Source organism: Agelaius tricolor, unplaced genomic scaffold, assembly GCF_023055355.1.
Source record: "Agelaius tricolor isolate 1412-34295 unplaced genomic scaffold, bAgeTri1.0.p SCAF_16, whole genome shotgun sequence".
Classification (NCBI taxonomy): domain Eukaryota; kingdom Metazoa; phylum Chordata; class Aves; order Passeriformes; family Icteridae; genus Agelaius; species Agelaius tricolor.
In genome coordinates, this window is record NW_027269276.1 from 8,658,375 (window position 1) to 8,670,825 (window position 12,451).

The 12,451-nt window shown below is 46.6% G+C and overlaps 1 protein-coding gene and 1 long non-coding RNA gene across 2 annotated transcripts; one reads left to right on the plus strand and one right to left on the minus strand.

The window, feature by feature from the left end:
• Positions 1–1,227: 1,227 nt before the first annotated feature.
• LOC139596818 (uncharacterized) lies at positions 1,228–7,798 on the minus strand. The gene is made up of 2 exons (XR_011681468.1): positions 7,661–7,798; positions 1,228–6,166 (listed from the first exon to the last, which is right to left on the minus strand). It is a non-coding gene; the product is annotated as an uncharacterized lncRNA (long non-coding RNA).
• Positions 7,799–7,969: 171 nt separating this feature from the next.
• On the plus strand, positions 7,970–11,120 carry TLNRD1 (talin rod domain containing 1). The gene has a single exon (XM_071441381.1). The coding sequence runs from the start codon at positions 9,284–9,286 to the stop codon at positions 10,349–10,351; it is 1,068 nt and encodes a 355-aa protein (XP_071297482.1). The 5' UTR covers positions 7,970–9,283; the 3' UTR covers positions 10,352–11,120.
• Positions 11,121–12,451: the final 1,331 nt, after the last annotated feature.

Here is a 12,451-nt window from a genome sequence, read left to right on the forward strand (position 1 = left end):
CTGCTTTTCTATTTCAGCATTGAAGGTAGATCAGGTTCAGAGCAGAGGAACCAATTCTGTTGAGAGAACTCTTCAACCCCAATTCTGTTACTGTATCAGAGAATGCTGTAATCATAGAATGGTTTGGGTTGGAAGGGACTTTAAGGATCATTAGTTTCAACCCCAGATGGTCCAGTTCTGGTCATGTAATGAACCAGGAACCCACTGCCTTTATGGGCAAGGTGTGCACATGGAAAACAAAAGCAGTGAGGAGGCAGAGGTGTGGGTTCGAGGGGCTCTCCAAAGCCGGGCTGACTCTTGAAGTGAGCAGACTCTGCAGGGCCACGTGGCTGGAGAACACCGGGGAGACACGGCACCTGAAGGAGCAGCTTGCCAAGCACGTGAACCATGAGAAACAGCAGAGGAGGATGTGGGATCCAAGATTTCAGCACCCCCAGAACCAACCAGCCTGGGCTGCAGCCTCCATGTGTTTTATAACATTTCAGACACGCTGCCAGTGCCTGAGGAACAGGAAGCAGCCCAGAGCTATTCGTGGAGCTTGTTAAATGTACATAACTGAAACAGGGTTTAGACAAGTACTTCTCACAGAGCTGTCCAATACCAGAGCCACTAATGAGCACATTTGCTCGGTGATCTCTCATTAAATATAATGAACATCAGGTATACTATATCAGATTGCTGTGATTAATGAGGTTTTACTAAAATAGGTTTCTGCTAACTTTTGTTATTACTGGACCGTGCATACATTCACTGGAAAAAAAAAGAAGATTCTATCTTGGAATGCTGGACTTGCAGTGTAAAATATTTTCCTTGAATTTCTACTAGGAAATATTTTCTTCAATTCTGTTTTTTCTTGTTAGAACAAACCAAGCCAACTTACTTTAATATCTGAGACTATGTTCAGACATGGATCTCAAAAGTAACCTGTTTCCCTTTGGTAGGTGAACAAGTCGTTCAGTACGCCCAGCACTGCACCAACAAAACGATACATTTCATTGTCGTGCCAATAAAAGCTTTAATTTGAAAAGGAGGTAGTTTTCATGCTTGGCTCTGACTTTGCAACTACCTCTGTTCAGGCAAAATTCTGTGTCTGGGAAGACTCGTTCAAGTCTGCTGCTTGTAGGGTCAGCTGCAGGACAAACACCTGCTCAGCCCCTGCTCGCTGCTCTTCCTCTCTGCCGTGCAAGAAACAAACACAATGCAGCACATACCACTGACAGCAGCAAATTAAATTGCATTCTCTTTTTATTGAAGCACAATATGTTTTGATCAGATCATCTACTGAATCATGCCAATATGCTTTTTATAGCTTAAGCGTTTTCACATTTCCTAACAGTTTTTATAGTCCTAGCAGCTAACACTATTAGGATTGCAATACAGAATATCAGAGAATACTTTCATTGCAGATTGTGAGGGTAAGGTAGTAAATACTTTACCTTGTAGCCAGAAGTCCCATCTAGTCATGCCAGGGAAGGTCTCAAACAGTAACTGTTGTTTTTGCTTCTGCAGAACTCAAGTTTAATTAGTATTATCTTTAATTATAAAGTTATATCTTACCAGAAAGGCAAATCTATCTTCCCTTGTAAACTGTTTTTCTTATTGAGCAGGCCTGGGTCAAGCTGTAATATGAGAGGATTCAGGATGTTCTAAATTTCTGTTAATGAAGTTTTAAATTCTCTCTTTTTTCCCATTTTTGGAACTATATTTGTGCAAAATGTATTTTCCATACCATTCTTTCTTATGAGTTGGGAGAAAAATGTGAATTTTTACCTGCCAAAAGCTCTCTCAAGTCTTAGCTGGTGATGGAGTTTTATATGCAATTTTCTATTTTAAAGTGGATTCCTATTTGTCACATTTTACTTTTCTTTGCAAATACAGTGCAGTAGAACCTTAAAGCTTGTTCCTTGACAATCCTAGGAATTAAACCTTAGAAAGAACAGAGAAGTTGACTTCATTAAGGAAAAGGCAGTGCCTGCCTTCTTGGAAGGACATACGGACAATTAAGACAGAACATCAGTCCTAGAGCATGCAGAAGGGAGAATGAACATGCAAGGGCTGCCTGCTATCAGCATTTGCTATGTCTGGAAGAATCAATTCATTTCAAGAACTCTTCTGGCACAGAAGGATGTTTAATAGAAGCTCACATGAATTAAGTGTTGTGCAAGGCAGCCTTGCAGTGGTAATTTTGGATGCAAGTTCTGAGATGTCCCAGCATTCAGCATATTCTTCCCTGTTTAAAAGCACTATCATACATCTTACAGAATGTCAGGCTATTATGAGTTATTTGCAGTAAAACAATCAAAATTATTGTTTTCATAGGTCAAATTATCTCAAGTACCTTAAATGTTCCCCTGCAGAGAGAATCTAATGCCCGAGCTGTCATGCACAGACAGTGCATTTGTTAATCCAACCCTCTGAATTTACTCACAGGCAGAATAAAACTTGAAGAATCAGACCTGAACATGTTATCTTTAAAAACAAGAAAATGTCTAAGATAAAAAGCAGCACAGCAAGCAGAATATGCTGTCATCTAGAGCGTGAACATTTGAATAATTCAGAATAATTTCAGTCCTCAATTTAATTTCATGCATAAGACAAGCACACTTACTTGCCATGTATTAAAAGAACACAAATTTTTGTTCCACAGCTAGTCAGATCTTGAATTCCTGGATTCAATTTGAAAAACTAAGTCTTTAATTCAAAATTTTCCCAGATTAACTATGGTGATTCCGACATGAAATTCTAATTCAAGTACTAACCTTGAAATTCAGATTCTGACTTGAGCTTTGAACACAAAATAAATATTTACCCTGAATTTGTGTTATCCTGTGAACATGCATTTAATAAATTCAAATTCATTGATGGGATGGAGATGCCTGATAAATGACATCACAGCTTTGTGTCATTGCCTCCTGCTCAGGGCTGGGGAGGGGGTATGCTGCCTGTCTACTCAACTGCATTAAAACTACACAGTGTGATCCCTAAATTCAGAAACACTACAGAATGTTCTTCTTAGTACTCATCTTACTGCAAGATTTGCTACAAATCTGTGCTGGTTAAAACTATGTACTGGTTACACAATTTAAAGTTACCCTATTAAGAAAAGAATTACATTAAATCAATGTCAAAGAAGATTTATACAGCTCCCACAGGAATTCCATTTATAGTCTAATTTTCAGAATCTAAATGAAATTAATTTTGTAGTCCCAATTTCATTTTAGGTTTACAGGTCAGTTTTGGCACCTACACCTAATGTAAGTAATGCATTACATGAACTTCAGATGAATTAGAGGTGCTAGGCTTAAACTGTTAATGATCAGCAGCCCTGCTTGGAGAACACAGAGAGAGGCACAATGAGAGCAGTGTAGGACCAGAGACTCCTGTGAAAACATCTATTAAATTTCTCTCACAATACATTAAAAGAGGGCAGGGAGGGGAGAAACCCAAACCCTTCTGTAGAGTGTTACAGCTGCAGGACAGAACATACAACCAAAAGTGCAATTCAGGAAGGGTGGGGCCCTTGCACATTTTGTTCAAAATACCATGTTCTCCTTTGATCTCAAAAAAACCCAGATGTAAGAGTCTAAGGGAGGGTCTTGGAGTCCTGTTTGTGCTGGACCACTGTAACCAGCAGCATTTGGAATTCTTGCATTGAGTGCTCCTGAGTCTCAAGGCTACAAAGGTGCCTCTGGCCCTTCTCACCTGCTCCAGGGAGGGAGAAGGGACACAAGGAGCTGCACGGCACCTCCTGGGCACCAGCCTCGAGACACACGAGGTGCAGGAGAGATCTCTGTGTGCAAATGGCAGGCAAGAACAAGAAGCAAAAAGCCATTATTGGCTGTATTCACGTGAAATATGGCACAGCTGTCCATTCAGTGCAAGAGGAGCTTTGTAGCTGCATTTTCCTTTTCATAAATACGTGCCTCTTTTCCAGGTTGATGTATTAAATATCCATGGTAACAGCAGGGGACAACCAATTGATTATATACAGCAAGTGGTGAAAACAGTGCAATAAATAATGAATAAAAGGACAACAAAAGAAAAACCTCTTTTGCTGTATTACCTTTCAGTTGAGAAACAGGAACTGACCAGCATCCCACTACTGGGATGTTTACATTAATGTTGTTTACATAATAAATTTGTTCTTACCTTTGATACTGTGGTTTTGACTATGCCATATTAAAAAAAGAAAAAACACAAATAACCAGAACATCAGAACACCGGATTAATTAAACCTGTATGTGAAAGCCCACCCTATCCTAAAACCTATTTATTTATAGACAAAAGAAACAAAACCTGTGACTGTGTTTGCACTTTGCTGTCTCAAGTGCCTGGTTAACTGTTCCTCCAGATCTGTGTTTTTGGCTACAAGCAGACCAGTTCTCAGGTTGCATCCCTGAGAGTGCATCGACCATGGCCACCTCTGCAGACCCGAGACAGACCCAGACCTCACAGTTTAATCTCTCATGAAGTAATGGCTGTAAGCACTGACCACAAAACACTTACTCAGCACCAAAGCATTTAGGACAAAATAGATCTTAAGAACAATAAGCTGGTCATTCTTGGAAACTTGCCTTTCCTTCCATGTGACTTACACTGCTGCAGAGAGGAAGGCCCATCTTCATCCACCCTCTTCTGCAAACTCTGCCTTGGTATTGGAAGTATTTCTTCCATCAGTCCCTGCCAACTTTATCCTCCTTTGATTTTCAGTTTACAGCCTGACAAACCAGCTGCATCCCTCAGAACTGGAGCTATCATTCCTGTAATTACCACCTCATGGGTTTTGTCACATACAGCTGACACAGGGGAACCACTGAATTGCCTTTTATTCCTTCATCAGCTAGCTCCCTATTAGGTTAGATCAATACATCTATACAGGAAAGTAATATAAAGAAGTACAACCCACCATATAGTAACTTCCTCTCACCCACCTGGCCACATACAGCGCTCATGAAATTGTTACAACTTGGTATTCTTCAGCTATTACTCAACAGTGGCTACACTGGCAAAAATCAATTCCTCCTTCACAATAAAATATTTTACTAAGCAATAAAAGGGCCAAGTCCTTTCAGACGATTCAGGAAAGAAGACTTCAGCCTCCAGATTCTGTTGTACTAAGCACAATGCAAAATAAAGATCAATGTGACAAAAGAAGAGCTCATACAAGTAAGCCAATCTTCTGTACACTACTAAGCCACATTAAAAAGCCTTTTAATCCCTTGTATCTGACAATGCCTGCTGGTTTGAACCCCAGAGAGTTAATTCATTCAGACTCTGTCAGTGAAATCTTTTCAAGGCCAAACATGGCCACCTGATTGTCACATCGTCCAAGTTTTTGTACCAATTCAGTGAGCTGCCCAAGCCCTGTGGATCACTTTTGCACTGAAATAAATGGGTATGAACACACCCTCCTTGAAAGAGATGTGCAGAAGACCTTTGAAGGAAATACCCACCCAAACATCACTGGGTACACGTCTCCTCCTCAATCACAGAGATGCATGTGCTGGCACTTTAAAGCAAGCACCTTGCTCAGGTTACCAGCCCAGGAGAATCCACCTCCAAGGCTGCCTTTTAGAATGAGACTGCATGTTCCTGGGAAACACAGACTAAAAGGGAATCCAGCTAGGCCAGGGGTACCTAGGCAGCAACCCTACAGTCTGTAGGATGGATCTAACAGGCACCTGCTCCAGGAAAAGCCACTTGCATGGTAAAAATTACTAATGAAGGTGGTATTTTTGACATTATTTTTTCAAAAAGCAAAAGCCAAGTTACTCTTTCCCAAACATTTAATATGCAGAATAACTAAACACCCAGGGCTACTATGGGAGGACAATGGCATTTGGCAAGACTTCCTTGGACACTGTCCACATGCAACACCTACTACAGGACAAAAATTACCAGTTTTGCCCCTGGCTAATGCCAAGGCAGATAAGGACTGGATCAGTCTTGAGGATGGGTTATAAGAGCTAGAAAAAAAATTTGCTTTATATTGTAGCAGTTACTAAGAGCTCTGGTCAGGAACTGCCACGGTTAAGGCCCAACTGGGTTTCTGTGGAGGGAGGCTGGTGGAGGAGGCACTGCAGGACCTGTCCAAACCAAGGATCTCTCCCCTTTGTCCTTGGGGAATGGCACAAATCACACAGAGCATCATGGCAGGCAGCAGCATCTAAAAATGGAAAAGATTATTAGGTCATGTAACACCTCTTCTAGCCAGGGATGAGACCTACGTTTTCTAAAATGAAATCTTTCAAACCCTAATTAAATGTAGTCAATCCTCATTAAAGATAAACTAGGTTAATATTTATGAGAGGCATTCCTTGCGCTGCATACTATCTAACCTCATTTAAGGATGTATCTGGAAATACTTTGAAATACAGTTCAGCTGGCTTCTTCTGCCCATTGATTTTTATTTTTCAGAGCACTCTGAAATCATTCCTATTTATACTTTTGAACACAAGTTGCTGGCAGTAAGCCAAAATTGTTTAGGCCCAAATCATGACCTTCCTTGAAACTGCTATAATCTGACTCAAGTAAACAGAATTTCCCTCACACTGTTTTTGTGAGGAGGGATGGGTGGAGAACTGCCCTATTTTTGACACACCCATAGACCAGAATCTACCCCTTTCCTCAAGCCTTGCTTTATGGCAAGGGCTTCCCCTGCCCCCCAATACATTCACCCTGTTAACCCCCCACTTTCACATCTGTGTTCATCCTGCTCACATCCTGCTCTACAAGGAGAAGGCCAAAGGTTCCTCTAGCTAGTGGCTAAGAATATGTGCAAATAAACTTGTCTGAAGATCTTTAAAGGTGTGGAATCCATTTGGTGGGCTCTGTTTGTGCCAGGATATTGTTGGAGCTGACCTGCAACTGCAAGTGAGGAATCTGGTTCAATTTCCATTTATTTCAAGGTCACTTATACCCCTGCAGCAGTAGGAATGTAGCAGGATGTTAACTGTGAATTGGGACAAATGTACTTCTGGAGCTCTGTAACCTGCTAAAAGCATCGTAAATGCCTAGAATTAAGGGGCTGACTTAAAAAAGAGAATTCTGATTGAAAGGTGCAAAATAAAGTTATTATTTAGCTGCAGCTTAAGGTACAGCAAAATACGTAACAAATGTAGGATGTGGTTTCAACATGGGTTTTGATTAATCAGAATTATATTGATGCAGATACTGTGCAACAGGACAGAACCTGATGTGTGCCTCAGGCTTACTGAGCCTAACATCTTGCTTTTGACAAGAATCATCTCAAAAAGTTCTCGGTGTGCTGCAGAATGGAAACAGATCAGAGGAAGTCTTTGTAGAGCTTTCAGTACACAGCAGTGTCAGTAGGTTTACATTTTCCCTGCTGAAGTCTAATAAACAGTAACCAGTGTTCAAAAACAGCGACAGAAACGGGGGAGCAACAGACCAAATTCGTCTTCATTGGTTTAAAATCTGGGTCAAGGCCTGTGCTGAGAGCAGTATTTCTGTGTAAAGGAAGCTACGGCAGTTCCCCATCCCGCGTTCCCAGCACTCCGGACGGCCAGCCCGGCCCGGGTACCGGAGCCCCGCGGGATGAGCGAGGCGGGTCCGAGCGCGCTGCCTCGGGCTCTGCCCCTCGGTGCCGCTTCTGCCACCCGGACCGGGCCGGCAGCTCCGAGCGGAACGCCGCACTCACCTGGCGGGCTGCCCGGGGCAGGGGCCGGCCGGGGAGCGGCACCTGGGCCGGGGCGGCCCCTCGCTCTCCGGTATCCGACTGCTCCGTGCGCCCCGGGCCGCGCTGTCCGGCTGCCTCTCGCCTTCCTCCCAGCAGCCTCTCCCTCGGGCACCCCCGCTGTTTGTTTATTGGCGGAGCCCCTCCGGAGCCCCGCGCGGCGGGGACGGGGCAGCGGCGGCGGCGGGCGGGCGGTGCCGGCGCTGCTGCCCCCTCCGCCTGGGAGGAGCGAGCGGCGGCGGGCGCGGAGCGGCGGCGGGGGGAGGGCAGGATTTAAACGAAGGGCGGTGACACCGCACAAAAGATTTCGATAGGCTCAAGTGAGGTTACAGCAAAGGCAGCGGGGGGGGGAGCTCCCCCGGAGCCGTGCAGCGTCTGGCTGGCAGCGCCGTCGCAGCCGCCGCTTCCCAGTAGTTTGTCTGAAAGCCTGAGAAAGGGAATTTAAACGAAGATTTCCTGCCCCTCTTTTTTTTTTTTTTTCCTCTTTTTCTTTTTTTTTTTTTTTTTTTTTTTTCCTCCCTGGGAGTTGGCCGCTCAGCCGGGGAAGATGGCAGGAGGAGCGCAAGGCCGGGCGGGTCGCAGCATCCGCGGCTGCAGCCCGCGGCCACCACCCTTGTTTGCGGGAAGAGCCTAAGTTGGTGCGGCGGCGGCCACCGCGGGAGCCGGCGAGGAGGGCCCGGGGCGCAGGGGATGGACGGCGGCGGCGGGGAGCGAGCGCGCAGCGGCCGCGTGAATGATCGCGGCAGGAAGGAGTGAGGCAGCGGCAAAGGAAGGGGAACGGATCCGCCCGCCCGGCCCAGCACCCGGATCCGGTGGAGCTTTTTTTTTTTTACCCCCTCCTCTCTTTCTTCTTTTTTTTTTTTTTTTTTCCTTCCCCCCACGGTCCCCCGCGTCCCGGCTCCCCGCCGTGCCCCTCTCCCCTCCCGGGCCGGCTCCCCGCGGGTGCGCGGCGGGGCCGTGCGGGGCGGGCGGGCCACACCCTCCGCGGCGCTTCCTGCGAGCCGGGGCCGCGGCGGGCGCCGGGGGCGGCACATGGTGCGCAGCCGCCGCCCCTCCGGCCCCTGCGAGCTGCGCCCGGCGGGCGCTCCCCGAGCGGAGGCGCCGGGGGCGCGGTAGCAACTTGGAGGGCTGCGCCCCTGCCCCAACTCCGCGCGGCGGCGGAGCGTCCCTGAGGTACCGCGTCCGGTAAAGGGAACTTCGCGCAGGATCCCGCAGCCGGGGAGCCGCACGAGACGGTGGAAGGAAGGCGAGCCGGCGTGCGAGAAGGAAAGGAGAAAAAAAATTACGTATTTTTAGCTAAAGGATGCCAGACCGGGGCCCGGGGGCGCCCGGCGAGCGCCGCCCCGCCGCGGGAGCGCCGTAGGAGCGGAGGCTGGCGCCGGAGCGGGGCGGGCGCCCCGGCCGAGCTCGCTCCCCGAGCAGCGGCAGCCCCGGCGCCCAGAGCCTTTTCTTGCCTCCCGGCGATTAATGGAATGATGTTGCGGAAAAGGCAGAGCGATCCTGCCGGGCTCAGTCGGGACTGCTCGGGCGGCGGCGGAGGCGGCAGCAGCGGGGTAGCGAGCGGCATGCGAGTGCCCCCCCGGCGCTATGGCTAGCGGTGGCTCCGGCAAGTCCAGCAGCGAGGTCTCCGGCGGCGGCATCCCCAGCAGCAGCTCCCTGCAGAGGAAGAAGCTCATCTCTATCTGCGACCACTGCAAGATCAAGATGCAACTGGTGGCCGATCTGCTTCTGCTGTCGAGCGAGACCAGGCCGGTGAACACCGAGAGTCTGTCTGTCTTCGGTGAGTCCTTTGAGAAGTGCAGGGACACGATCATTGCCAGGACCAAAGGACTTTCCATCTTGACCCATGACGTCCAGAGCCAGCTCAACATGGGACGCTTCGGGGAGGTGGGAGAAAGCCTGATGGAGATGGGGGAGCTGGTGGTCTCCCTGACCGAGTGCTCTGCCCATGCTGCCTACCTGGCTGCAGTGGAGACTCCGGGGGCCCAGCCTGCCATGCCTGGCTTGGTGGATCGCTACAAGGTGACCCGATGTAGGCATGAGGTGGAGCACGGCTGCGGGGTCTTGAAGACCACCCCTTTGGCAGATATGAGCCCTCAGCTCCTGCTGGAGGTTTCTCAGAACATGTCCAAGAACTTGAAATTCCTGACAGACGCCTGCGTGCTGGCCAGTGAGAAATCCAAGGATAAATTTGCTAAGGAGCAGTTCAAACTCAGCGTCAAATGTATGAGCACCAGCGCCTCTGCCCTCTTGGCCTGTGTCAAGGAGGTCAAGACCTCGCCCAGCGAGCTGACCAGGAACCGGTGCGTCTTGTTCAGTGGACCTTTGGTGCAGTCTGTCTATGCTCTGGTGGGCTTTGCCACTGAGCCCCAGTTTTTGGGTAAAGCTGCCACCATTAATCCAGAGGGCAAAGCTGTGCAAACTGCCATCCTAGGAGGAGCCATGAGTGTGGTATCTGCTTGTGTGCTCCTGACCCAATGCCTCAGGGATATAGCCCAACACCCCGAAAGTAGCACCAAAATGAGCGATTACAGGGAACGGTTGAGGAACTCAGCTTGCGCCGTCTCGGATGGCTGCAACCTGCTATCTCAGGCACTAAGAGAAAGATCTTCACCCAGGACTTTACCGCCAGTGAACTCCAATTCTGTGAATTAACCCCCACATCTTCTGTTTAGATCCCAGTCATTGCTAAAGGAAAATAATATCCCACCTCCTCACCCCTTTTTTGTATACCAAAGAATTTGCTTGGATGAGCCCAATCCTTTGATTTCATGTGGTGAAGAAGCAGAACGTATTCAAACTATATGTACTAATAAAGGTAGCCAGTTTTGGCTTCTTTTTATTTTACTTTAAAGTTAAGCAAGTATCTGCAGATAAAATTTTCCTTTATTCAACAAGGTCTTCACACAAGTGGTAAAACTGTTTCAAAGTTTTTTATATTTGGGGAGGTGGGGGTATCTTAGAAAAAGGAGAAAAAAAAGAGCTTTAATCGCGCTGGGTGCGGTTTTTAAAGTTTGTCTTGTCTTGTCTTCCGAAATTTCCCTTCTAAATTTTGCTGTTCGGTTGTGCAGGAAAAAGGTTACCTCAGTTCTAACTCATTTAAAAAAATGAAAAAACCCAACAACACATAGATGATGGATGTAGCTACTATTTTGTTTGTTTTTGTTTTGTATGACTTTTTTTTATTTTGCATCAAGTGTTAGGTTAGAAGTGCATTTGGTGTGTAGGAGTGGAAGGACTGGAGGTTGTGATTATGTTTTCCCTGTGTTGATTTCCAAACTGGGGGAAAAGCTACTGTGAGTGTTTAAACAAACAAACAAAATTACACTATAACAAAAGTGATTTTTAATTTTTTTCCAATGTCAGTTTTTATCTTGCATGTACTGGAGTATTTATTTCATCTATTAAAATGTTATGTTTCTCAGATGCTTTTCTGTGAATCTTTTAATACTTGAATAATTGAACAACTAGGCCTGTTTGTATTGTATGTCATTTCCCCCAGGGAATGGGTGGTACAAACGTAACTGTAAGTTCTAGACAGCAGCATACAGGCTTCAGTTCAGTTCTTTTATTTTCATAAATACTGTCCCTCTCCCAGTACTAGCCCTAGCACACAGAGCTGCTCCAGTTGTGTCTGTGGGCAGCTGGGCAGTGCTGCATACACTGGGATTGCTGTGCACTGGGACTGCTCTGCAGAGCACTGGTGCTTGCTGCAGCAGGGCACAGCCTGGCTTTGTTTGTCTTCAGCAGCATTCGGTCTTACCTTTGGAGAAGGTTTTGTATTTTAATTCTTGCAGGTGTTGTGGGCCATCTGTGTGTTAAATCTATGAGTTTCAGTATGATTTCTTAAAAAACTTTGCTGGTTAGCCTGGTGTGTGCCATATGTCTTCTTGGGATTGTGAAGGTTTGCTGGAGTGGGTACTTGAATTCCTCAGAGGTTTGTGTTGGAGCTCCTCAGTAGAGATTTCTGTCACAGCAGTTTGAGTTTGATGTTGCAGATTACAGGAGACCATGGCTACCTTTTGAGGTGCAGCCGACCTCCAGACCTCCAGTTGAATTCCTTGGGAGGTGTGAGTGGAGCTTCGTGCATACTGCAGTAGTTCCCAGAGCTGCAGTGATGAATGTTGTCAGCCTGGTCTTTGTGGCCCTGTGAGATCTGTTGCCTTCTATATGTTCTGTTAAATAGAAGAGCAAATCTTCGGGAAAGGAGGTTTTGTTTCTCTGTCCTGCTTCATTGCATAATTGGGTTTTTTAATAGGTCTGCAGATCGAACCATGTTGAAAGCTATTGGCGCCTTAAAATGTTACTGTGGCTTAAACCTCAACAAATACTGTCCTGTTTATTCCTTTGAAGAGGGAAACCTTTGGGCTTTGGGTATGGAATGGACCTGGAGTAGTGAAAGGTCTTTGTTTTATAGCATTGTTGTTTCTCTTGCATATGATGCTTTTACTTAAGTGGAGTGAACCATTACTGGGTAGTGGACAGACATAGCTGTTGGATGACATAAAAACTGTATCTTCAAGGTTAGAGAGAGATAATTCCTTAAGTACAGTGGACCTCTGTGTTAGGTTTTGTTTACATTTAAATGGAACTTTTCTGACTTCACTGAATTGTATGAACAATTCTTTGCCATAATCAGCCCAAGCTGCACTCCTGCAGGGTGTGATGTTCTTGCCATGCAGTGAGTGCTGCAGAGGTACAGCTGCCCACAGCTGTGTGGTGAAGTATACAAGTCCTCCCACTTCCATACTTCAC